Here is a 27,697-nt window from a genome sequence, read left to right as displayed (position 1 = left end):
ATGATCCATCGAACACGCCCCTTTTGGTCTTCCTGGTCCCTGGCACTTTGGGGGTTACTCGCTATAGTACACCCAACATGGCCGTATTCACGGAACCTTTACGTCCATGCAGCACGTTCCATAAATTAACCACGCCCCTGTGGCTCCACGCGTCTCAACGCTATCGTTAGCTTAGGCTAGACGTGCGTCACAGTTCGAGCTCCTGGAACTTGCTGCTTGAATTCCCGGACCCTTTCCTTCTCCTTCTCCTTCCTTCCCCTTGTACCTGTATCCATCTGCGTTCCGCGCAGAACACCCCCGTGTGCGGCCTTCCTTCCTGGTCTTCCTGGAGTTTCCTTGATCCCGGACAAAGAAGCCGAGCGAATCCTGGAATCCGACGACGGCCGAGCGAGCTTATACAAGACCCGAACAGCACAGAAGAAAACCCCAGCGAAGGATCCCGCAAGGCAGCAAAAACAGGTGAGAATAAAGGAAACCTGTGACAGATTGAGACGCCACCTGGTTGAATTCGACAAAGACATGGAAGCGACCATCCAGGACCTTATGCGTGGCATGCAAGAGCTGACTACCGAAGTGCAAAATTTAAAGGCAGAGAACCCCGCCTTAAAGCAATTGGTGTTGTCCTGTGAATCCGCTACGAAAGAGAGTGTAATACTGGGCGGCGTTGTTCATAAATATGATGGTTCCACAAAGAGCCTTCGTGGATTCCTTGACTCATGTTTGGTCCACTTAACTTTCAAGCCTTATTAGTTTTCTACGCCCAGGGTTAAGGTGGGCTTTATTATTTCACATCTTTCCAGCAATGCCTTGACCTGGGCCACCCCACTGGTTAACTCTGGGGATTCTCTCCTGGATGATTACGATGGCTTCATACAGGCCCTGAAGACCATGTTTGACTGCCCAGAGCAGGTCTACAGTGCCCAGGAACGTCTACTCGACTTTCAACAAGGTACCCAGGATATGCTTACGTATGTCACACGCTTCAAACAGCTGGCTAAAGAAGCGGATTGGTCCTCTGAAGCTTGTTTTACCTTATTTCGAAGAGGGCTAAACGAAGACATCAAGGATGAACTAGCCAGAGTGGCGCACCCAAGTTCTTATCAGGCCCTGGTGGATATTGCCCTGCAGATTGACTTTCGCATTCAGGAGAGAAAGGCAGAGAAAAAGAAAAGCAAGTGACCACTCCAGAAGAACCCCATTGGGATACCCTCGAACCCCGAAGGTATTTCCACTTCGAGTAACAAGCCTAAACCTATGCAGCTAGGGGTATTCCGTGGACCCATATCCTCCCAAGAAAGAATGCGTAGGATCCATACCGGGTTGTGTATGTATTGTGCATCAGACAAACATTTAGTGAGAGAGTGCCCAATAGCCCCCCCACGGCGCTCGGGAAACGCCAGCTCCTGCTCCTAAATGGAGCACAGGTTCTGGAGAGAGATGCCTGCTCCACATCAATTCCTTCCTTGAACTCTCCTGGACAAAATTCTTTGTTGATTTTACAGGCCTTCTTATCACCATCCAAGAAGGAAACGTATCCCATCCTAGCACTGGTGGACTGTGGAGCTATGGGGATTTTCATAGACCAAGAATGGGTTCTTAAACACCATATTCCTTACGAATCCAGGACTATCATGCAACCTGTAGAAGCAATTGATGGAAGACCCCTTTCTTCAGGACCCATAACCCTTCAGACCAAGGACGTCGAACTTGCCATAAACCACCATCGAGAAAGGATACAATTTGACATAATCAAGTCGGCCCATTACCCAATGGTTTTGGGAATGCCCTGGCTTCAAAAACACAATCCGTACATCAATTGGGCAGCGGGTTCCTTGTTCCTGGGCTCAGAATTTTGTATGTCCCACTGCATAATGTCAGACCTTGCTCTGACACCATCAGAAGGACCTCCTACGAATCACCAAGGTACAATCTCAGTCTCAAACATTATCCGGTTTCCGGAGATCTACCAGGAATATTCTGCTGTTTTCTCCTCTGCCATTGTCCAGGCGTTACCTCCCCATAGACCAGAAGACTGTGCTATAGAAACGGAACCTTCCGCTGTGATTCCCTTTGGAAGGATGTTCATCTTATCCGAACCTGAAAAGAAAGCTCTTCGAGAATACCTGGATACTAATCTTGCAGATGGCACCATACGACCCTCTAAATCCCCAGCAGGGGCCTCACTGTTTTTTGTTCCCAAGAAAGACACCAAGGAACTCAGACCGTGTCTGGACTATCGAGGTCTAAATCAATGCACCCTTAAGGATCGCTATCCGTTACCCTTGATCTCGGACATTCTGGAGGCAGTAAGGGGCGCAGTTGTTTTCACCAAGTTGGATCTCAGGGGTGCCTAGCATCTGATTCGTATTAGGGCAGGAGACGAGTGGAAAACAGCCTTTAGAACACCCTTCGGTCATTATGAATACTTGGTCATGCCCTTTGGACTTGCTAATGCCTCGGCGGTCTTTCAAAGCTTCATGGATAGGGTGTTCTCAGACATGCTATTTCTTTTCGTGATTGTCTATCTGGACGATATCGTAATATTCTCGAAGGACATTTCCAAGCACGAAGAACATGTAAAGGCAGTGTTACAACGACTACGCGAAAACAAGCTCCTGGCAAAGCCTGAGAAATGCATCTTCCATGATTCTACTATACACTACCTAGGATCTGTCCTTAGTCCAGAAGGCATTGGAATGGATCCATCCAAGGTTAAGGCTATATTATCCTGGCCAAGTCCCACCTCTGTGAAACAAATCCAGTCTTTCCTGGGCGTGGCTAATTTCTACAGGAAATTCATACCTTCCTTTTCCGAGATAGTCCAACCAATCATTGACCTGTTAAAGAAAGACGTTCCCTTCCTATGGACCACAGCTCAAGAGGAAGCCTTGCAATGGTTGAAGACTGAGTTTACACAAGCCCCCATCCTGGCTCAACCTTATGTCAACCGACCATTCATAGTGGAGACAGATGCCTCCAGCTACGCTATTGGAGCCGTTCTCAAACAGCTATTCGAGGACAGGATGGAGCACCCCGTTGCTTACCTTTCACGGACATTAACTCCCAGTGAAACCCATTACTCAGTCTTGGAAAAGGAACTGCTAGCCATCCGTCAAGCCTTCACCGAGTGGCGTCATCTACTCCTCGGAGCAAAACATCCTGTCCAGGTCCGCACGGACCATCGAAACCTACAAGTACTGCAGGCCTTGGAATGTAGGAATAGCCGTCAAGCTCGGTGGGCCTTCTTCTTTAACCACTGCCAGTTCCAGATTCACCACGTTCCCGGAACACAAAATATAACAGCTGGCGCCCTCTCTCGACGTCCAGATTACGAACCTCTGGCAGATTGGGCATATCCCAAGATGTTTCCTCATACAATATTTGTAGCTCAAGCAAACAATCTCCTGGAAGACATTCGCATGCAAACTCAGACTTCAGAACTCTGGAAGGGTCTTTCGAAAAGGAATCAATGGGATCTGAGAACCAAGGACGGATACTTGTTTAAAAATAACAACCTGGTCATTCCAACACAGAAACTACAACAAAAGATAATAAACCTCTGCCATGATACCCTTCACTCCGGTCATCGTGGCATTTCCAACACCCTCCGTCTAATACAAAGACAATTCTGGTGGCCCAGAATGAAGGCTGATGTTCAACTGTACGTTCAATCTTGTTCCGTCTGTAATCAAAACAAACATGACAACCAGAAACCAGCAGGACTCTTATTACAGCCTACACCACCAACAAGACCTTGGGAAGTCATCGCTAGAGACTTTATTGTAGAATTACCGCCATCCAGAGGGTACACCACTATCATGGACACCATTGACTTGTTCGCTCATATGGCTCGTTTTACATCTCTGTATAAGTTCTATCCTCGTCAGAACTTGCTGGAATCTTCCTGGAACACATCTTCCGACTGCATGGACTTCCTTCCAAGATTATATCGGACAGAGGACCACAGTATATCTCTCAATTCTGGAAACACCTCTGCAGGATATTAGGAATCCAACGAGCCCTCTCCTCAGGATATCATCCCCAAACCAATGGAGTCACAGAATGAGTGAATTAAACCCTTGAACAATACCTTCTTTGTTTCTCTATTAAGGTCCAGGACGATTGGTTGCTTCTAATACCAGTGGCAGAATTCGCCTACAACAATTCGGACCATTCGGCTGTTAAAACCAGCCCCTTTTTTTGCAGCCATGGATTCGACCCTGCGGTATTACCTTCAGTCCTTCCGCACCCTACACCAGTTCCAACAGTCGACTCCTGGATTGAAACACTCATCAATGTACAGAGAGAAGCCAAGGAACATCTAGAAAGGGCACAGATCCAAACTAAGCACTATGCAGATTTGAGGAGAAGACCAGGGCCTTCTTACACCATTGGGGATAAAGTATGGCTATCCTCGAAGCTACTGCCCCGACATCTCAGGCCGAATAAGTTGGCTCCTCGATATTACGGGCCTTTTCCTATAAAAGAAGTCATTAACCCTGTGGCCTTTCGGATTAAACTATCAGACGCCTGGAAGAAAATCCATCCAGTTTTTCACAAATCTCTACTGAAGCCTTACAACCAAACCACCCAGACTAATCTTAGACCCAGTCCTGTGATTGTCAATGACCAGCTAGAATATGAAGTGTCTCGAATATGTGACTCCAGATATAGGCGAGGACAACTTCAATACCTGGTGGAATGGAAGGGCTATCCACCCAGTGAACGTACCTGGGAACCAGTCTCAAACCTAAACTCCCCCAGATTGCTCAGAAAGTTCCATCTAATACATCCAGGCAAACCCGGTGGAACGAGTTTTAGAAGGGGGCATGCTGTCATGATCCATCGATCACGCCCCTTTTGGTCCTCCTGGTCCATGGCACATCGGGTGGTTACTCGCAATAGTACACCCAACATGGCCGTATTCACGGAACGCGGTCTGTCGACCTTTATGTCCATGCAGCACGTTCCATAAATGAACCACGCCCCAGCGGCTCCGTGCGTCTCAACGCTATCGTTAGCTTAGGCTAGACGTGCGTCGCAGTTTGTGCTCCTGGAACTGAGTTGCTGCTTGAATTCCCGGACCCTTTCCTTCTCCTTCTCCTTCCTTCCCCTTGTACCTGTATCCATCTGTGTTCCACGCAGACCGCTCCCGTGTGCGGCCTTCCTTCCTGGTCTTCCTGGAGTTTCCTTGATCCCAGACGAAGAAGCTGAACAAATCCTGGAATCCGACGACAGCCGAGCGGGCTTATACAAGACCCGAATAGTACGGAAGAAAACTCCGGCGAAGGATCCCGCAAGGCAGCAAAAACAGGTTAGAAAAAAGGAAACCTGTGACAACAACGCGATCATAAGCAGAAAGCAGCTAATGATCAGAACAGACAGGCGCAGCGGAGAATAGAAGAAAAAGAGCAAAAGATATGGGAGAAAAGAATAAAGAGACGAAGGGATGAGGAAATACGAAGGGCAAATGAATGAAGAGATGCAAAGAAACAGGAAGAAGATAGGGTCAGAAAGGAAGCAAGGAAGCGCAGAGAATTCAATGACAATGTAGAACGTAAATGAAGACAGAGAGCACGCGATCTTGAATATCTGGAAAGAGAAGTTAGGAAACCCCATCCAGTAGAAGATTGGGAAGACATCGAAGAATTCTTTCCTGAGTACGATCTACTACCAGGCACGTCTAGAGCAAATATTGAGGATGACTTCGATACCCGAAGCATCGGAGAGACGATCGATAGAATATATGATGAAATGGGGCTAGAACAAGTACTCCAAGGGAAGCGGAGGACGAGCGTCTGGAAAGCACTCAGTTGTATGACACTGAGAACGCCTCCCGAAGTAGTAGAAATAGGGAACTGTCCGTAGGCAGGTTGACAATCAATAGGGGTGAGGAGGAGGAGAGAAGTTGCACGAGTTGGGCTCAGACGGTATCAGACATCGAAAGAGAGGAACAAGAGGAAAAAGAGGAAGAGAGAAGACACGAAAAATGCTTCTCCAGGGGGAAAGGGATAAGATGGTCAGATTCTAGTGGGTCTGCACCTAGGGCATCAGAGTCAGCCACACAGACAGACCGACACGAAGAAGTATCTTACGGTCAGAGGGGGGTGTCTCCACCGCCCTATGTGAGCCGACTAAGGGCATTGCCAGGTAGGCAACGATGCAGAAATATTACTCCTGCAATAGACAGAAAAACGATGAGAGAAGAGAGGGAGGGCTATGCATCACAATTTCCGTTGATCGAGAAAGGAGGAACAAGACCACAGTATATTCCATGGCCACACATGGATCTGGAAAACTTGAAAAATAAACTTCCAATGTTGACATCGGGAGCCGGAAAATGGATACATGAGCTAGGAAAAATGACGGGAGGGAACACGTTAGCTATAGGGGACACCAAAGGTCTTTTCATCGCCATACTTTGTGATAGAGCTGATGATGTGTGGACACGTGCCGGTAACCCTGGTGTGACTACAGTTAAAACAGCGCACGACAGAGCGCCATTCAACAACTGCAGAGCTGCGGTATGGAAAGCATTACGATTTCTTTATCTGGATACTTCCGACATGGGAGCTATAATGACGTGTAAAATGAAAGAGTCAGAGGATCCTTTGCTTTACATTCAGAATTTCCAAGATGCATGGGTGCTCGAGACTCGTGAATTTTGGGGGAAATACATACCCATGCTTTACCATATATTATGCCAAGGGCTGCCAGATCAGGTACAGAAACAGCTAAAAAAATTGGTGGGAATTGAGGCCAAACCGTGGTCTGAAATACAGTTGACCATAGCGTACTATTGCAGACTGCTGCAGGAAAAGAATCACAAAAAGGAGGCTGCACGAAAAGCCGAAGAGGCAAAATGATTGCAGATAAATTTGGCAAAATATGCCATTGAAGGAGCAATGATCACTAACACCGATGGGTGGAACGCACAGCAGGTCAATAATCCACAGCAGGGTAATCAGGGCAATAATGGGTTTTACCCCAGAGGGAGAGGATTTAGAGCAAGAGGATGGCAGAGTGATCAGGGAGGTTTTCAAAACAACCAGGGAGGCTTTCAAAACATGCAAAATGGCAATCAAGATATGTCAAACGGGCAATTAATCAGACCACCGCCAATATGTTGGATGTGTGGGATGACAGGGCATCTAGCACGCACATGCAGAAGCCAAGGCATGGTGCAAAATGACCAAGGAACAAGAGCAGGTATGGTGATTCCACCTGTGTTTTTACAGCAGGGAGGAAATGGAGTTGCACAAAAAATCACACGGTGCAGCAGCAAACGCCAGGAGCACAGCAAAGCTTGCAACCTCAGAACTTGATGAGTTTTCCACAAGGACAGTCTCAACAGTTGCCGATGCAACTGTCACAGACAGTAAGTGCAGGACAGGCTGCGAACTCTGGAATAAGAGCTAACACTGGTGATGGAGGAAGTCCATTCACGCAAAACGGAAAAAAGTTGTATATGGACTAGGACAGCTCACTGGGAACCCTGATGTGTTCTATCCTATCAGTGACACCAGATCCTCACCAGGAACCAAGGGTGGATGTCGTTATAGGGGATAAAGAATATTCCTTCTTAGTTGACACAGGTGCAACACGCTCGTGTATAAGTGAAGGCAACTTTTCCTTGTCCGGCGATGCTATAAATACTCAGGGCTTCACAGGAGCTACAAGTCGTGTTCCTTTTACCGATACACTGCCAGTCTCTATAGGAGAATGTGATATGAATATACCACTGTTATATTCTAGACAAACCCCAGTAAATATCTTCAGACGAGACCTAATGACAAAATTAAACATGACAATCTCATTCACAGAGAAGGGTATAATATGTTCAACTCCAGGAATGCACTATTTGAACATATGCAAGATGATTAGAGCATATGCGGGACACACAGCTATGAGAGCTATCTCATTAGAGCCAGAAATATTTGCGTATGGAGTACGCGTACTAATGGCGGGGCTACCAGACCTTGCAGACAAAACTATGAGCACCCCAGATGAATTTCTGTTTAGGCCAAGAATACCTATGCACAAGGAGAAGGGACAAGTATTTCCCTTGACGATACACACAGCTATAGTGCGAGGGAAAATTACTTTGATGGATGGTTGCGATGACGAAGGCCGACAATAGTGCACAGTAATCACCATTGAAGAATGGTACAGATGGACTGACGTCACTGGTGACGGTATGTTTGACGAGCAAGCAGATGGAGACGAAACAACAGTTCAGGTAAATCTCACTTTTTGGGTGAGAATGATCAAGAGAGAAGTTCCTCAGAGAATGATGTTGGCACAGACTCGTCCTACGACATAGGCTTATTGAAAGGAGTTGGAGAAGTAAGGGTTAAGTTGAAGCCAGGAGCTATTCTACCCAAAGTACGACAGTAACCCATGTCTAGTGAAGCAGATGAAGGAATTTTCAAGAAAATTTCAGCTATGATGGAACAGGGCATCTTGGTGACGCCAGAGTCATCATGCAATACCGCAGTTTACCCTATCAAAAAATCAAAGGGAGGGACTTGGCATTTAATTCATGATTTAAGGCCAATAAATGATATAGTAGAGGCTGAGTTCCCTTTAGTCTCTAACCCAGCCAGAATCCTATGCAATATACCTGTTGAGGCAAAATATTTCACAGTGATTGACTTGAAAAGTGCATTTTTCTCAATCCCATTGCACCCAGACTCACAAGATTTGACATAATTTACATTCAGACAGATGCGTCTGAAAAGCACGAGGTTACCCCAGGGGTACTCTGAGTCACCTTCAATTTTCAACATAGTCGTGCAGATGGACTTAAGCAATGTTGCATTAGAGAGTGTTGTCTTGCAATATGTGGATGACATCTTAATTTGCAGCACGACAGAGAAAAGGTGCAGACACGATTCTATTCAGCTATTGACTATATTGGCTGAGAAGGGATATACATTTGACAAAGAGAAGTTACAATATTGTCAGCAAGAAGTGCTTTACAATATGCCAGCTGATCTCGCATGAGGGGAAAAGGGTTACCCCTGAAAGGGCTGAAGCCATACTGAACACAGCTAAGTCACACACGATAAAGAAGATGCAGAGCTTTCTAGGTCTTTGCAATAATATCAGAGCTTGGGTCTTCGACTATACCTCATATACCAAGCCCTTGTTACAAGCTCTAAAGAAGGCACAAGTGACGAAAGGAAAAATTGAATGGACTGAGACCATGGAGGAAGGGTGTACTTAACTCAAGAGAGCCATTTGCACGGCACCAGTTCTAGGGATTTCCAATTATACAGAGGAATTGTACCTGTTTTCACACACGAATGGCAGCATTATGACGGCAGTGGTCACAGAGAGAACCACATTGGGGTACAAGCCCCTGGCATACTACAGTGGGAATTTGGACCCAGTGATGAGAGGCCACTTCCCCTTTGAACAAAGTTTAGCTGCTGCAGCGTTCGCCATAGAGAAGGCTACAACCATTGTGATGGGATGCTCCATGACATTGTACATCAAGCATGCGCTATTTGCTATTCTAGAGAAACCAAAAGGCACATTGACATCTCAGAGAGCTTCAGCTTATGAAGTGATCATATCGAATCCATAGTTTAAGATAATTCAATGTAAGATAGTGAACCCAGCAATGTTCATAGCAGAACCAATCACTGAAGGAGAGCCAATACATGACTGCGCAAATTATGAAGAGTTTTATGACGAGATTCCACGAATCTGCTGCTTGATTTCCTCGTGAGATATAATCTGTCCCCTTTGTGTGGGCAGTGCATTTCACGACCGCTATGCCCACAGGGAGCTGTAGTGCCTTAATGAGCCTATCCAATAAGGCTGTGTGCTGCACTGGCATGCCGTCCGCTCGCAGGTAGCCCCTCCTTTTCCAGCGCGCTAAGCCTGCATGCACTGTCGACGTCACCTAGGAGGAGTCACTGTACACTGTTGCTTCCTGGTCTGTGTGATTCTCAATAACGAGTATCAACGCCAATAATTCTGCAGCCTGTGCTGAATAATGGGATGGTAATCGTGCACTAATGAGTACTCAAAATTCTCCATTTGCTCTGTGCTTCACTACAGCAGTGCCTGTATATCTTTGCCCATCGTTTTGATCGATTCTCAAAGACTGTGGAGACGGTTCCGGCGGAGTGGCCATTAGGTTGATACACGCCTTTCTGCTCTTGCATAGGTGGCGGTCTAGTCTTTTTCACGTTTTTCATGTTGTGACGTCACCCGCTCAGGAAGACTTACTCTGCATCTTCCCGGCAGACGGCATGTTGCAACTTTGAGCTTTCGCTTGCTTACTTTGTTGCGGCACGCTTGTCTTCTATCGCTCTATTTTTCTCTTTCAGAGCTCTTTCCACTCCCTGTTATTTTTTTCTCTCTTACTTATCTAGCAACGCTCCGTCGCTCGCTGCTCTCCTCGGGTCTCGATCCCATTTTCTTTCTCCATCCACACTTTCCCCTGTTTCCCGGCTTACCTGTGCTCTCCACCCATACTTCCTGCTCCACTCATTCCATATACTTTGCCTCGTTGGATTTCCATCATTGGCCGCTCCGGACTGCTACTGGACTTCAGAATCCATCCAGCCGATTCTTCAGCACATCGAACTCTACAGAGGGTTTTTTTTTGCCATTTGGCTTTTTCCCCTATTCACCCACCTTCGGTGATGGAGCTGCAGTGGCCACTGTTAACAAGTGGCCGCTGTGGCTTCTCACCGCGGAAGGGATTTAACTTCCAACTGTCTTCAATACCGAGAAGCTTCGAGATACGCCACGGACTCCAGTTCATCAGGTGAGGAGTCGGAGGAGGGAAGTGGGACCGACGGTTCTGATATCCATAGCGACTGCTTTGACAGATACTGTATGTAAATATGTGCTCTGTAAAGCGCTTTGGATTAAGGTGCTATATAAATAACACATCATTATCATTATCATTATCATTATCATTAACCAAAGAAGATGGATGCAAAGGAACATATGAAAGTGGTCGATGAATCACCCAGAGGGGGGAGTGTAGCAGAGGTCCCAAGTACAGCCTGCACTCCAGTCGTCCATTTTGAAGTACCAGGAATGTTCATGCCGAAGTATGTGACGTACGAGGAGCAAATAAACAAGCAGAGAGCCGCAGTGGGGCTCTATCCAGTACCAATTAGAAGAACCGCACTCATTGAGGTACCTACACCTAAGAAAACCTGGACAGTAAGGTATCCATTGGGAAAACCACATCAACAAATGAAATGGAATGAAGATCGTCTGAGTACAGTCCCTGAAGAAGCCAAAAAGGTCCTAATGGAAGATGAATGTTTACGTCACAAGAACCCAGACTGACTCACATATAGAAGATATGACGACCTGCGAATGACGAAAGAGACGAAACGCCATGGATGAGGGACATCGCAAACTTAAAGTGAAAGGACGATGTCAAATGTAAGAAGCTTATGCTGTGAGCACGGCGAAGATATTCAGTTAGTTTACGCATGTACATATGCTTGGAACCGGAAGAAAGCTAAGAAAATTGTGAGGCTTGCTATGCTTAGTAGTAAGATAGATTGCGGCAAGCGCCACCTATACATATCTACCTCAAAATAAGCACGTTATATAAGTATACTTCCACTATGCACAAGGCAGATCAACCAAAGGTTACTGGAGGCTGCATGAGGAGAGTTTCATATTTAATAAATCAAGAACAAAAGGCAGAAGCGAAACTTAGGCAGACAAATCGTGTCAAAAAGCCAAGGTCGTATCAGCTAAAATGGACATACAGTAGCTACAATTAATGAAGCAAATAACAGAATATCCTGCTCAAGAAGGTCAAGATAAGAAGCCGGCGGCAGGTGGTGGCTAAAACAAAAATCAAATACACAAATTACATGAAAAATGAGGCAATTTCACGGTGTCTGAATCACGTGGCCAGCCAAGCAAGAAGAAGGGGGACTTTCACACCTATGCATGGCAGTGGGCCATGCAAAGATATCAGAACTTTTCTAGACAAGAGACACAGTCTCAAGGCCAACCACAGTGAAATAATTGACACATGACCACTGAAGTGATGATTGATTGTAGCAATAATTGGAGGAAGGCTGGGGGAGCTGACAAGCACCCTGCACCTGGTCGACCATTCTGCATGCTGCTAGGCAAAGTGAAAAGTATGAGTGGGGTTGGTGCCACCCAATCATAGTGGACCAAGTAATCTAGGGTCCTATAGTTAGTAGAACCAATGGGATTGTAGTGACGTCTACAGTGGCCATTTTTAAGGTACGGCTTAGATGCCCCACCTGACAATGTTTACCCAATCCCCTCACTCTGTTACCATATACAGATATAGCACCTATACTAAAGTAAACTTCCTAGAACCAATAGAATTGCATGCAACATTTTAAGCATTATACGTCAGTGATGACGAGTTTTTGGTATAAATGATGTGTTTTTATGAGGTTCGTTGGAGTTGTGAAGCAAGAAGGAAGATCAAGCAACCGCTGATATTCATGAAACTCCCTGTTTTTTGTACTTGTCATTAAACGGACTCCCTTTGCCAAACTATTGAGTTGTCATTATTGATTTGATGCTAGAGTACGAATCTCACGGGTGCTGCTATTCAAACATTAAAGTGCCATTGGGCAACCCCCAGCTTTATGGGCCGGTTGGGGTCCTAGTGCACACTCACACTATACATAACCTGAAAAACTGTAAAAAGGGCAGTATGCACACTATGCATAGCCTAGGGAACTGCGAAAAAGGGAAATCCTCACATTATACACGGATTAAGGAACTGAGAATAAGGACAGTGTGCACACTATGCACAGCCCTGGGAACTGAGGAAAAGGGCTATGCTCAAACTATACACGGATTGAGGAACTGAGAATCAGGGCAGTGTGCACACTATGCATAGCCTGGGTAACAGAGAACAAGGGCAATGCTCACACTATACTTAGCCTAATGAACTGTGAACAAGTGCAATGCTTATGCTGAAGTTAACCTGAGGAACTGCGAAAAAGAACAATGTGCACACTAGATATAGACTGAGGAACTGAGAAAAAGGGCAATGCTCACCCTATGCCTAGCCTAAGGAACTAAGAAAAAGGGCAGCGTGCACACTATTTATTGCCTTCACACTCTACATAACCTGAGGAACTGAGAAAACGGGCAATGTACACGCTATGTATATTTCTATATAGCCTGAGGAAATGTGGAAAAGGGAAATGTTGACACTACACATAGCCAGAGGAACTGAGAAAAAGGACAATGCGCACAGTATACATAGCCAGAGGAACTGAAAACAATGGCAGCACTTACACTATAATAGCCTGAGGAACTAAAAAGAAGAGTAAATGCTGTTGTAGAGGAGCAGCTGTGTGCCTCTGCAGGGGATCCTGCCCCCCACCTCACGTTTATTGGAAACATGAAATCATGCTGTGCCTAACACCAGCCATAATACCAATACCACCGCGAATGTTTGAAAGAAGATACCCATTGAGACAACCCTACGGAATGTACCCTCGACGTGATGATAACCTGCAGAGGAAAAACTTGAAAGAGTGTGAATAGAAGCTAACCAATGAATGAATGACGTCATAAGAAGTGTGCACAACGTCTCGAGATATTGGCTAAAGATGAGATATAGATCCTGAAGAAACTAATGATGAAGTAAAGAATTGAGTGAGTTTCCCAATATAGAAAAGGAAGATTTAATGTGCACGAAGTGCTGTAGAAAGACAGCCGTTCGATAAATGTACAGTTGCTGAAATGCAAGATAGATTAAGTCATCATAGAAGCTGGATATGAGTAGTGAATAGAATGCAGGTGAAGCCGCCATTGCATTGAAACTGGAAATCGGTATCACAAATTCAGCAGGCCAGAACCCATGAAGTTGGAATAAGAAAACTGTGTTGCAGCAAAAATAATAGGCTTGTGAAGCTGAAGGGCAAGGCTACCTGGCCTAGAGTGAATATTCAAGAAGAAAGATCAGCTATCTGTTCTGAAGAAGAACAAGTATACAGAGGGTGAACCTTCTCACATTAAGGTGCAAGGAAGAACACAAAGGATGCCAAACTTAAATTAATTTACAGCATTTAAAAGCTGCAAAATGGACCAAATCGTGGGCTCCCGTCACGTGAGCCAAGAATGGAAATAGAGCTTGAACTTGAAGTGCCAGACACAATAGTGAGTGCCCTGTCTCCTGTGCATTCCCAAAGACAAGGATATTCTGCAAGGGCAAGTACAAAGACAATTTTATGGCAAAAGGCATGGGTGATGAGAAATGTTGGGCTAATTAGGTGGTGAGGTAGCTTCATGGCCTACCCCCCTGCACCTGGGTGGTGGCTTACATGCTGCTAAAATGAACCAAATGTTCCAGACATGGCACAAGCGTGCCAACCAATTTTATTAGTCCATATAACGAAGAACCATATAGTTTGAAGACCAATGAGAAACTGTGTATCTAATGTTTCTGAAATTACATGTTTTTTAGAGGTAGGCATAAGTTTCCCACCTGATCATGGACAGCCAATAACAATTCTAGCTCCAATAGAAATGTATAATTAGATGTCTTCCTTAACGAATCCCGATCCTTGATAGGGTTTCTCACCACTGGCATGCAGTATGACGTTACTCTGACGCATTATCACTGTAAGAATTGTAGTTTTTGTGGAGATCATTGATAGACTGAGTGCACGTCTGTTGTTGTTCGTTTTAATCTCTGTGTTTTAGATAATTGTTAATAAAACAGTACTTTTGCCATCTTCCTGAGTTGGTTCTGTTATTGGGAATCAGAATTACTGTGGCGTGATCCCATCCATTACATGTGCACGTTCCTAAAGGGCCTTAAGCTCACAGTTACTATACATAGCCTGAAGAACTGAGAACATAGGACAATGCTCACACTATACATAGCCTGAGGAACTGAGAAAAAGGTCAATATGCACACTGTACATAGCCTGAGGTACTGACAAAAAGGGCAATGTGCACACCATACACGGCCCGCGGAACTGGGAAAAGGGAAATGCTCCCACTATACATAGCCTGAGGAACTGAGAATAAGGTCAATATGGACACTGTACATAGACAGAGGAACTGACAAAAATGACAATGCACACACTATACATAGCCTCAGGAACTGAAAACAAGAGCAATGCTTACTCTATAATAGCCAGAGGAACTGAAAAGAAAGCAATGCTCCCACTATATATAGTATGGGGAACTGAGAAAAGGGTCAATATGCACAATATACATAGGAAGATCCTCTATGGGCTCTCCCCCTTCATGTACATCTGAAGCCAGAAACTTCTGAGTCATCTTTGACTCCTCTATTTCCTTCCTCCCTCACATTTAGGACAGTGCCAAGAAGTACAACATTCAACTCTTCCTTCTCAAAGGAATTCTCAATGTTCTCACTTTCCACCAGAAGCTCAATGTTACCAGAGCTCTGGTTCTCTCTAGGCTAGACTACTGCAATAGCCTTCTCTTGAATATACCATCTCCCTCTCCACGACCCTTCCAGCTAAACCAGAATCGGGCAGCAAGGCTTATCCTTGGACTCAAGCCCAGGGGCCGCCTCTCTCCTGCCCTAAAAACTCTTCATTGGCTCCCGGTTGCTGCAAGGATCAAGTACAAATCCCTCAGCATCATCCATGAGGTTGTTTGGGGCCAGGGACCACATTATCTGCAACTGGCTTTTACTAAATACTCTCCCTCTAAACCTCTACGTTCCTCTGTTACCAACTCTCTGCGTGTCAAGCGTTTTGCTAAACTGAGGGCCGGAGGTCCATCTCTATCCTAAGCTGGCTCCCTCTTATGGAACAGCCTCATCCTTCCTTTCTTCTTGTGCTGGACCTCCTCAAATTACAGAAGTTCCTCAAGACTTTCCTTTTCACCTCCTCCTTTCCTTCTTCACTCCTCTGTCAATCTCACAGTGGCTGTGATTGGTGACCAGGGCTCTTATGTGTCAGTCGGGGCCCTGGCATGCCACACCCAATCACTTCAGCCTCTGCCTACACATAGCACTTGCCCTGACACTTACTGGACTTCGCCAGTGTAGGCCTGCACTTACCCATTCATTTCTACAGATGAAAATTCTCTAGCACTTCATACACCGGGCACTTACACCTGCTGCTCACTCACAAGCACCAGCACTCCAGTACTTACCCTCTCCCCCTCTTCCACTTTCCTTCCCTGCACATGCACGCTCTGAATGCTCACAAGGCCTAGTAGGTTCGTCTTTATCCCCCCGTGTATTGATTGTTTTCCATCCCATGTTCCCTCCCTGTTGCCCTGTGGGCGCTTTGAAGCACAATTTACTTGTATAAGTGCCTATTAAATGCACAATAAATACATAAATAAACTGACAATAAGGGCAATGTGCACACAACATATAGGCCCACTGAGAAAGAAGGACAATGCTCACACTATACATAGCCTGAGGAACTGAGAAAAAGGTCCATGTAGACACTATACATAGGAAGTGGACCAGAGAAAAAGGGTGATGTGCACGCTATACATAGCTGGAAGAACTGAGAAAGGGGCAATGTGCACACTATACATAGCTTGAAGAACTGAGAAAAAGAGTAATGTGCACACTATACACAGCTTGAAGAACTGAGAAAAAGAGTAATGTACACGCTATACAGAGCTTGAAGAACTGAGAAAAAGAGTAATGTGCACGCTATACAGAGCTTGAAGAACTGAGAAAAAGAGTAATGTGCACGCTATACAGAGCTTGAAGAACTGAGAAAAAAGAGTAATGTACACGCTATACATAGCTTGAAGAACTGAGAAAAAGAGTAATGTACACACTATTCATAGCTTGAAGAACTGAGAAAAAGAGTAATGTACACGCTATACATAGCTTGAAGAACTGAGAAAAAGAGTAATGTGCACGCTATACATAGCTTGAAGAACTGAGAAAAAGGGCAATATGCACACTATACATAGCTTAAAGAACTGGCAAAAAGAGTAATGTGCACGCTATTCATAGCTTGAAGAATTAAGAAAAAAGAGCAATGTGCATGCAATACATAGCTCGAAGAACTGAGAAAAAGGGCAATATGCACACTATTCATAGCTTGAAGAACTGAGAAAAAAGAGCAATGTGCATGCAATGCATAGCTTGAAGAACTGAGAAAAGGAGTAATGTGTACGCTATACATAGCTGGAAGAGCTGAGAAAAAGGGCAATGTGCACACTATACACAGCTTGAAGAACTGCGAAAAAGAGTAATGTACACACTATACATAGCTTGAAGAACTGAGAAAAAGAGTAATGTGCACGCTACACAAAGCTTACACCATGTTGTTTCTGGTTGGCAACCGCTCAATTCTTGCAATCAAGTAGCACCAAAAGGTTCCTGCATTTTACGTCAGATGGGTGGGGATATTTAAAAGATAACACATCTGGTGAAGAAAACAAACATCCAATGGAACGAACATTGCAAAGGTAAGTATGTTTTTCTTAAGAGCCATTTAGTAGCATGAAAAGCAAGAGTCTAAACGGCCAAGAGGCATGTAATTAACATGTTCTTATTAGTCTTTAATGTTTGCTTTTTAATCTCTGTTTCTCAAGCTGTTGCAACAGTCGCAAAACAGTCTATTATGAATAGCATGTTACACAAAGAAACCTAATTAACAAAGAATAGACGTGTCAGCAGAGCTTTTAGAGAATGGCCTTGGCCCTGAGCAGAACATTGCAGAGGGTATGAATGCGATGCTCTGTGTGGAGGTAGAATTGCTGGCTAGCGGGTTCTGGAATGCCGGCCCATAGTAGTATTCGCTCCTCCTCTTGAACCCAGTCTTTCCAGTACTGTAGATGGGCTCAGTTAGTAGTTGAGTATATTCACCGGTCTTCCCCATGGCTACCGTACTTTGTGTCATGGCCACAATCCCAGTATCCAGTATCCATACTCCACCTTTGTTTTCTGTACTCTACTGGGGTTTGCTGGGTGGGACATGACGGAGCCTGTTGCATCAACTTTGACATTATATTGAGGACCTATGTGCGTCAGCAGTATGCCAATGCTTTGAAACACATGGTAGTGGGGTATCTACTTTCCTTTGGTTGTATGCCAAGGGGTCACAAGACTTAATATCACCCAATCCAACTTGAACTGTTGTCTGGACCTTCTCTTGCCACAGGATGCCAAAGAGAAAATTGAGAAGATTGAAAAGGTCTTGCAGGACACTCAGACGGGTCATGACTTGAGGTCCAGTCGGGACCTCCTGAAAGACCACCGCCAGCTGGAGAATGAAGCTCGCGAGCTTGCCAACAAGATGAACTCCATCGTCTTCTGTGCTAATAAAATGGCCACCAACCATTTTAACTCCCAGGGAATTCTGGAAGAAACACACAAATATCTGAAAAGGTGAGAGTTCCTGTGACTGCTCTCTCTCAATGCCACCATTGTTTCTTTTCACACATCTTTGCCCCCCAAATCCATTCAGATGCATGTTTAGTTTTGGGTATAAGGTGCCGCATTAGCAGCACATGTATGCTGAAACTAATACATTGGAGTACAGCTAGGGAGAGATGGCATACGAGGAGGGACACATTGCTTTTAGGCGTTGTTTGTTATTTGCCCACCCATTGACTGGTCATGATCATGCCTACCCCTATGGCCATTCCCATCAAATTCCCACCCCTCCCCGCGCAAAACAAACCCTCCTGGAATCTCTTTGAGTTAAGTTTATCGAGCCTTAAAATCAAACTTTGCTCTTAATGTGCCTACCATGGTGTTTTCAAAGCATTCTTCTGTGAGCTATTATCTTAATTGGAGCTGTAAACATGCTACTGGTGTAATACAAATGTCTTAACCAGGTCTGCATTTAGCCATTTCATTTATAAGCAGCATGCGTATCCTTCACTGAAGTCCTGTTAAAAACAAGCAGTAGCAAAGCTAACAGTTTCAGCTTGTGTAGAGATATTAGATATGTATGTGCCAGGCACTGCTATCATATGTCCAGGTACGTGCAGCATTTTATTTAAGCTGCTACCATTAATGGCCAGTTAGTGCCATTACGCCAATGCCTGGAAAATACCTTTCCCATATCTACACAAAAGCCAAAACTATTGGCATTGCCAATGCGTGTTTTCCTTCCAACCTGCTATTCTTTTTTTTTTAATCATATCTGCTTCTTCTTTGGGCATAAGAGAAGCACGCATTTCCAGTCATGTGTTATATTTCATGATTCACCAAACCCAAACTAAAATATTTCTATGCTAAAATGTAATTGGATATGGAAGTTGTGTGTAATGTGCACATCATTTTCCATTGATTGTTTGGCCACTGGGCAGGTGTTAACATTTAGGCACAAGTTCTGCTTTCTTTTTTTCCCCCTCAATAATGTTTCATGCAGTCGAGTTAGTTCAAAACAAAACAGGCGCCAGGTGAAATATTTGCAGAACGTAAGTGCGCATGTACAAAATGGCAGCCTTCAGCACTTGACACCGCATGTTCTGACTGACCCCTGACAGCTGCAGCGCATATTACATGACACATCAGGGTGGGCACCAAGCTTTGGTAATTCTCATTCTGTAATGAGCCGGCTGTTAGTGCCTGTGATGGGCGAGTAATCACAAGACATGGGCCTCATCTGATCCTAGCAACCCCGGCATGCCGGCTTTGAATATGATCACTAGGAACGCGAAGGCTGCCCTTTGAGGGTCAAAAGTCAACGTGTGCCTTCAAGAGGGGGGCCGTCTACCACTGACACTAATTCACAGCGCAGGGACAAGTGCCAAAACTAGTGCAAACACTGTTTTCACCTGTACAGTGCAAGGAGGACATAACAGTGGCAAAGAGTGCTCTACACAAATTGATATATATACAAACTGTGGCCCCAATTAACTAAGGTGCCCAATTTTGAGTTCCCTGTAAATTTGGCAGTGGGTACCTATGCACATGCTGTATGCTGCCTTTGTCCCTGCACTTTTGCATTCCACCGTGCAAAGTGAGTAAGCATGCTGACATGCTAGGCGGCGTTTACTTTTAATTGTGAGCGCTGCTTGCCGTGCTTCCATGCCATGCGGCGCTCACAATTACAATTAAATGAAATTACAATTAGCACCCGGGCTGGGTGGCACAGCCAATCAGGTTCTGCGGATCGTGGGCTGAAACCTCTGCTCTCAGCCCGTTACACAGAACCCACAGGCTGCCTTCTTCGCCCCACCGGGCCATCTTCCAGCCATCCGCCCGTTTCCTATTTTTTTAAATCTATTCCCAACCCCCCCTTCCCTGATTGTTCGGTGCCATCTGCTGCTGCAGCAGCTTCAGGTCATCTCGCTTGTCTGGCCGCTATGGTAATAGACGAGGGGCTCCGTATGGACCCTCGCCTTCTACAATCTTGGCGTCCATTTTGGGAAAGGATTTTCATTCATTGGACCTGACGCATGCGACGTCCCGTTCTTTGAATGAAAATACTCTTTTTTTTACCCGGGGTGCATTAGCACACTATTCCAAGGCCCTCATTGTAGGCCCAAACGAGGGCTGCTGGGGCTGTTACCCCCGTTCCAGCCCTTGTTTCTTACGTTTTGATTTGCGAATGGGAAAATATCAATTACAACTGAATCACAAAAATGTGAAGCAGGCAATTTGTGTCCAGGTGCAAGGAAAATAATACTATGGAAGCTATTTGGCGGGCGTGGGATCACCTCCAGGCCCACCCACTTTGCATTTAAATAAAGCAATAGGACCAATGGCTGGGCAATGAGAATGAGCGACACCACTCTCCTTTTCCAACCTTGGGCCAGTCAGATCTGGAACATGTAGACATCTTTCAAAAAACACTGGACTTAAAGTGATGCGCTGTCCCCAAAGTTTGACCCCACTTTTTGCGACACATTTTAATTAAAGTTTTTTTTTCCTTCCTCCTGTTATTTATGACCTTCAGGGAATTGCACCTGTTTTTTCTGTGCATCAGGTCTAGTTGACAGCTCCTTGTGCCAAAGGTGCGAATTGCGTTTGCCAAGTGCATGCGAGTGTAATATGCGGGTGGCGCAGGAGCAGTTTATACCTGCTACAACTTTAGACCACACATGGAATTCTTTGTGAATTGAACCCTCTGTCTTTGACCATGCAAAGGGAATTAAGTGCGCATGCTCAAATTGTGTTTTTGTAGCGCATGCTGAGTAGAAATCTGTATCTCACCCAGGGCCTGGGTGTTTGGTCTCCTCTGTGTGCTGCACTTGCAGCAACGTGAAGTTCATGCACCACTTTGATGGCCTAATAATAGATCATTGAAGCTGCAGAAATGGCGGGGAGGCGTGGGTGTTTAAGGTTTGCAGAACTCTGCACAGCTACCACAGTGACATACCTGTTTTGGGATCTTTAGGAACTTTGTAAGGGGGGCGATGTTGAAAGACAACTGTGCTGCACAATTTGTTCAGGCCACCTCTAAAAAAAATAAGCACCCCGTTTCTGTCGCACTCGAATGTAGGCAGAAATGCAGAGTTTAGGTTCATATTTAGGCGCTTGTAGGACTTCTATGAGACCCTAGCGAACATACATTTCACATACTCATCGCATATATGTGACATGTTTAATATGTTATTTATTTATATATAATGCACATGCATTATATATTTAATGAATAACATATACGTCAGTCATATATCAAATATTACATATACATTCGATTTACAAAATAGTGCATTTCGTTGTTTTCTGCAGGCGTGCATTATTAAATAATAATGGTGCTCGCGGCTTGTAAAATGGCGCAGCCTGTTTGCTCTGCGGGATGTAACAGCAGGTGCGCCTCCCAGTGGGCATCAGTGGGCGCACCCCAGGCTTCCTGCCTACACCAATCACTCCCTCTTATTATAATTATTATGGTATTTATTGAGCGCGGACCTGGCTTCGCGAAGCAACGGAGCGCTTTACAGAGGTATACACCAGTACAGAACATAACAGAGCGATCTACAGAGGTATACCACAATACAGATACATAACACAGCACTTTACAGAGGTGTACAGTGTTCCAGATGCATAAAAGAACGCTTTGCAGAGATAACAATAAATATACATAACAGAGCGCTTTACAGACAGAATGCTTTGCAGAAGTACACAACTGTACAGATGCATAACGGAGCGCTCTACAGAGGTATACAGCAATACAAATACATAACGGAGCACTTTACAGAAGTAACAACAGTACAGATGCATAACGGAGCGCTCTGCAGAGGTATACCACAATACAGATACATAACACAGCACTTTACAGAGGTGTAGAATGTTACAGATGCATAACAGAGCGCTTTACAGAGGTAACGGTACAGATGCATAACTGAGCGCTCTACAGAGGTATACCACAATATAGATACATAATGCAGCACTTTACAGAGGTGTACAACGTTACAGATGCATAACAGAGCACTTTACAGAGGTAACAACATTACAGATGCATAACGTAACGCTCTACAGAGGTATTTCACAATGCAGACACATAACGGAGCACTTTACAGAGGTGTACAAGGTTACAGATACATAGCAGAGTGCTTTACAGAGGTAACAACGGTACAGATGCATAACATAGCGCTCTACAGAGGTATATCACAATACAGATACATAACAGAGCACTTTACAGAGGTGTATAACGTTACAGATGCATAACAGAGCGCTTTACAGAGGTAACAATAGTACAAATGCATAACATAGCGCTTTACAGAGGTATACAAACAGTACAGATGCATAACAGAGCGCTTTTCAGAGGTAATAACAGAACAGATATGTAGCGGGGGTAGGATATAGAGGGGCACAGAGGAGCATTCGTCCACCTCCTGGTTGAGCTAAAGGTTGGTTGGTTGGTTTGCGTGTTGGGCAATGTATGATTGTCTGCCATACGTGGGCTGAGTGAGTCGTGGACGAGTACAGTTATGCCGCATGAATCAACTTTGGCTTCATGAGCGCTATGACTGGTAGATGAGTTGTGAGACGGACTCAGTGATGCCACATCCATCTAGAAGACAACCTGCTGATGGACTGCACTGCCCAAGGACAGTGGACCTCTTGCTCATGACAAATAATGGGCCACCTTGCGTCCAAACGTTTGAATGTTTTTACATTTTGTAGCATCTGGCTACAAGGAAGTGCATTATATCTGGAATAGGTGATCCAGAAGCCACAGATTTGCTGGTCATTGGTAGTCCGCAGGTTCATTGAAAAGAGTTGCACAAGCAACGGTGCAGAACAAGGTTGCCCAAGCATGCCTGGCTCTCAAGATGTTTTGGACTACAAATCTCAAGATTTCCCACCATTGAATGCAAATAAACTACAGATCAAGATGACTGCCATGGTCAAGGGAGAAGGGAACTACACATAGTCCCTTTTCTCTTTTCATAGTGGCCAATGCTGCGGCGAGGAAGAGCTGGAAAACAGAGTGTTGGGCTAATGGGAGTTGTCAAGAACATCTTGAGTGCCAAAGGTTGCAGACTTCTGGCTTAGGAGGAAGTATGGCTGCATTAATAGCACTTCATCACAGGACCGTGTGCATGCCTCATTGCTGTAAATTCAAGTGGACCTCCCATAAATGTTCTCTATTGATCTCAGTTCTGGAATCTATGGTTTTGGACACTGTAGTGCTATATCTGTCTAGAGAAATAAATAATGGAGTTTCATCTGTTGACACAAAATATAAACCGAAACTAGTAGACCAAATTCTGGGTCATGGTGCGCTATACAAGTAAAATAAACAAACAAACAAACAAATTAAGCACCTATTGAAAGACAATTAAAATGCAAGTGGAAGCAATTGAATTTCCCCTAATAGCAGTTCAGAAGATGTCCATAACCCGACCTGCTAGCAAATAGTACAAGTGAAAATAACTGTTAATTGGCAGATTGGAGTTTCAACCAGGGCAGACAACAGTTATAAATTGATCAGCAAAGTGTATCAGTACGACTGATTGCCCTAAGTGTTGCAGGCAGGGCGCAGAGCTCTACTATTTCTTAATAGTGTCTGTACACAAAAACCTGATCCTGGATTTCCCATATGAGAATGATTCAATTAGCCAGATACTACACTCAGAAGAGCAGTACGATCTGGCAAAAGAGTTTTCTGAGTGGTAGATCACTGGGTAACTGTTGGCTTGAGGATTTTTCAGAGTTGGAGAAATCTTCTCCTCAAGCTTGTTTGTCCCATATCGCAAGTGATCAGAATCACTTGCTATATGAAACTTGATTGTAACACTACTCACACAAACCATAACACTCTGGACTTCAGGAATGGTGATGACCAGATCGGAACAATGATAGAAAAGCCCAGAAGAGGACTCATCAGAGAGGGTGACCTTCCCAATGAAATACCAGCCTGTCCTAGCCAGTAGGTACAGCCAGGATGGTGGTTCACCTGGAAGAGCAAACAATACCACAAGGTATTCGCCAGGCTGAAAAGAAATGAAGGAGTAATGGAAAAGTAAGTATAATAGGCAAGTGAAAGAAAGACTAACCTGAATGTGCTGTGAATAGACTCTAAATGATGACCAGGTTTATGTGGTAAAAAAAAAACTCTTTAAAGAAAAGGTTCTTCGATAGATTGTCTGGATTTGAGTAGTAGCAAAACCTCCAGGGTTTGTTAAGGAGGTAGGGCACACGGGAAGTGTTGTTAATTTGGTTAGTAAGGACCATATTTCCTGGGAGGAACGTGGGTGAACTGTCGGTAAGCAGAGAAGCTATGACAATAGCAAGGCGTCCACAGTTCAAAGCCCTCTGAGAGGAAACAGATGGGTAATCCAGAATGAAATCCATAGAATCAGAAAAATGGGTCGAAAGCCCGGTTAGCAACAAGGGAGCATGTACTTTTAGGAGGTAGGGCGCAAGGGAAGGGTAGTTAATTTGGTTAGTAAAGACCGTATTTCCCAGGCGGAACAAGAGCACACTAACAGGAAGCAGAGAAGTTATGACAACAAATTCATTATTCAAAGCCCTCTGAGAGGAAACAAATGGGTAATCAAGTAAGAAATCAGTAGAATCAGAAAAATGGGTCAGAAGCCAGGTTAGCAACAAGGAAGCAAGTACAAAATCCAGTAAGGAATCCTTAGTACAAAAATGGGTCAGGAGTCAGGTAATCAGAAAGAAGTAAGTTCAAAAAAGGGTTAATTCAAAGGCACGGTCGAATTACAAGAGCCAGGGTTGAGAATCACAGGAGAAACGCAATCCGGAAGTGAGTTAGCAGAGCAGGCGATCGGTAACCAGGAAAGCAATGCAGAACGTAGAAGAACAAGGAAGCACGAAACGTAGAAATATTTCAATCAGAGCATTAGCCGATTGAATTGTACGCATATTTAAGCATCCCGGCTGAATGCATGTGATAATGCATGTGTCCGAAGGGTAGCGTGGCCATGGCAACCGAAGCGGGCATGACTGCACAGGAAGGCTGGGCCGTTTGAAACCGATGGTCTCGAAGGCACCATAGTAACAGCCAGCATCTAGTGCCGGTCATGTGTGCAGTCTGCTTCTGCATATGGCGGTGAGGGACAGTAGGAACGGGAACCATGACAGTATCCTCCCCCAAAGAACGCCTCATCCTCCTGGTCCAATGAAAATGAGACAAAAGAAGAGGAGTATGAATATTGGCCAGAGGCTCCCAGGACCGATCCTCAGGACCATAGCCCCTCCAGTCCACCAGAGAGAATCTTCTGCCCCTCTGTATTTCCATGTCCAAAATCATGTTAACCTCGAATTCCTCATCGCAATCCCACTCAAGCAGATATCCGGACAAACGAGTAGTGGGTGCACAAGGTTGCAACAAGGAAAAGTGGAACACAGGACGGACACGCCAATCTCTTGGTAACTGCAAATGGAGGGCCACAGGATTGATTACTTTAAGGAACTTGTAGGCACCAACAAAACATAGCAGAAGTTTACAGCACCACGTAACTTCAGGTTTTTGGTCGACAACCAGAACTTTATACCCAGATGATAAACCGGAGCGAGAATGAGCCGAAGGTCTGCGTACTACTTGCCATGCTCTTGTGCCTGCACAAGATGCTCCTTAACAGAATCATGCAGGGCCACAAGATCCCTAACAGAAGCACAAGCAGCAGGATTTGCCACGGGAATTGAAGCGTCAAGAGGAATAGAACTGGGATGTTGGGAAACTGGGAAAGGACAGCCCCAACTGCTACATCTGAATCATCCGCCTCCACTATGAAAGGCAACAACAGATCAGGGTGTTGTAGAACAAGGGCAGAGGTGAATGCTTCCTTAAGACACTTGAAAGCTTTCTAAGCATTCGCATTCTAGCAAAAAGGCATTTTAAGGCTGTAAGAGGAGAAACGATAGAGGAAAATGAATGGATAAGTCTCCCATAAAAGTTTGCAAATCCAAGAAAAGATTGTAGGGATTTCACTGATGAAGGAATGGACCACTCGAAAACATCCTTCACTTTGGAGTGACTCATCTTGACTATGAGGTATTCGACGTCAGTAGCATGGAAGACACACTTCTCTGCCTTGGCATACAGAGAATGCTGCCTTAATCTCTGTCGAATGGAGCAAACATGATCGATATGTTGTTCTGCAGATTGTGAAAATATCAGGATGTCGTCTAGATAGACTATGTACTGAGCTGATATATCCTGAAAGATGTTGTTCATGAAGAACTGGAAAGTGGCAGGAGCATTGCATAGCCCGAAGGGCATCACTAAATACTCAAATAACCCGTAACAGATTTAAAAGATGTTTTCCGCTCATCCCCCTCACAAATTCGTACTAGGTTATAGGCCCCCCCACAATTCAAGTTTCATAAAGATGACAGAGGAGCCAAACTGATCCAAGAGGACCAAAATAAGGGGCAGCAGATATTGGTTCTTTGCCGTGATTGCATTTAAGGCCCTGTAATCAATACAGGCCATAAGGTCCCCTTCTTTCTTAGGAACAAAAAACAAGGGAGAGGCAGCAGGAGAGCTTGAAGGGCGTATGAATCCGTTAGCCAGGGCCAAGTCAAGATATTCTTTGAGGACCAGGTCTTCCTTGACCGTGAGCGAGTATACACGACCACAAGGGATCTTGGAGCCAGGAAGTAAATCAATAGGACAATCATATGGCCTGTGGGGAGGTATTTGTTCTGCCTCACTGTGAAGACGCCGGAGGGGGGGGTCTGTACTTCTGCCCTCTATCTGGTAGGGGAGAGGCACAGAGGACCCCTGCCGAGATTCTCAATATTGGTACGTGGTCGAGCAATCAAGGCCTAGCGTCTCAAGAGGTGATGCAAGCTGGTTCCTAAGTACAGTGTAGACCCCAAGCACCCACAAAGGAATGTCCGCACACTGTATCGGTTGAAACACAGTCTTTATATAATTAATATTCAAGGTTATATACAATATCATGATAACGCATTTTGTACTCGGTTATCTATATTGGCAAATATACAATTCTACGTGGTACCACATTTACTATTAGAGCTCTTTAAAGTGCATCAACTGGACGGTTAAATGGCACACAAATCAAGTCGTAAAGGAAACCAGCAATAAAGGTAAGAGGAAAGCAGTTGGTTGAGACAATTGGCAGAATACTGGCCCCTACCGAGACACAGTCCTGTGTGGAGATCCCCCCAGCTGGGCAACCTGTATAATAAAGAGATATCACAAGCCCTGTCCATATATTGTTCACCATCAATTTCCCAATAGTTCTGCAAACCCAAAGTACCTGGCGTTGTAGCGTTCCTCGTCGGAGAATCGACGGCCCTTCTTGAGTGACCTCCATTTCAGGCAGGAGTCACGGGTCG

At 44.9% G+C, this 27,697-nt stretch overlaps 1 protein-coding gene across 3 annotated transcripts in view; it reads left to right on the top strand.

Annotated features, from left to right (window-relative positions):
* SPTBN5 (spectrin beta, non-erythrocytic 5) overlaps window positions 1-27,697 on the top strand; it is a 1,050,196-nt gene that overhangs the window by 310,843 nt on the left and 711,656 nt on the right. For all 3 annotated transcript variants that reach the window (XR_011283950.1, XM_069638812.1, XM_069638811.1), the window contains exon 20: window positions 18,117-18,343. Coding sequence is in view for 2 of the 3 variants with exons in the window: in XM_069638812.1 (XP_069494913.1) it covers window positions 18,117-18,343 (227 nt within the window). In the remaining variant the exon portion in view is untranslated. The remainder of the gene's footprint in view (window positions 1-18,116; window positions 18,344-27,697) is intronic.

This window comes from Ambystoma mexicanum, chromosome 14, assembly GCF_040938575.1.
Source record: "Ambystoma mexicanum isolate Mex_15411 chromosome 14, UKY_AmexF1_1, whole genome shotgun sequence".
In the NCBI taxonomy this organism is placed as follows: domain Eukaryota; kingdom Metazoa; phylum Chordata; class Amphibia; order Caudata; family Ambystomatidae; genus Ambystoma; species Ambystoma mexicanum.
This window is presented reverse-complemented; position numbering and strand designations above follow the sequence as displayed.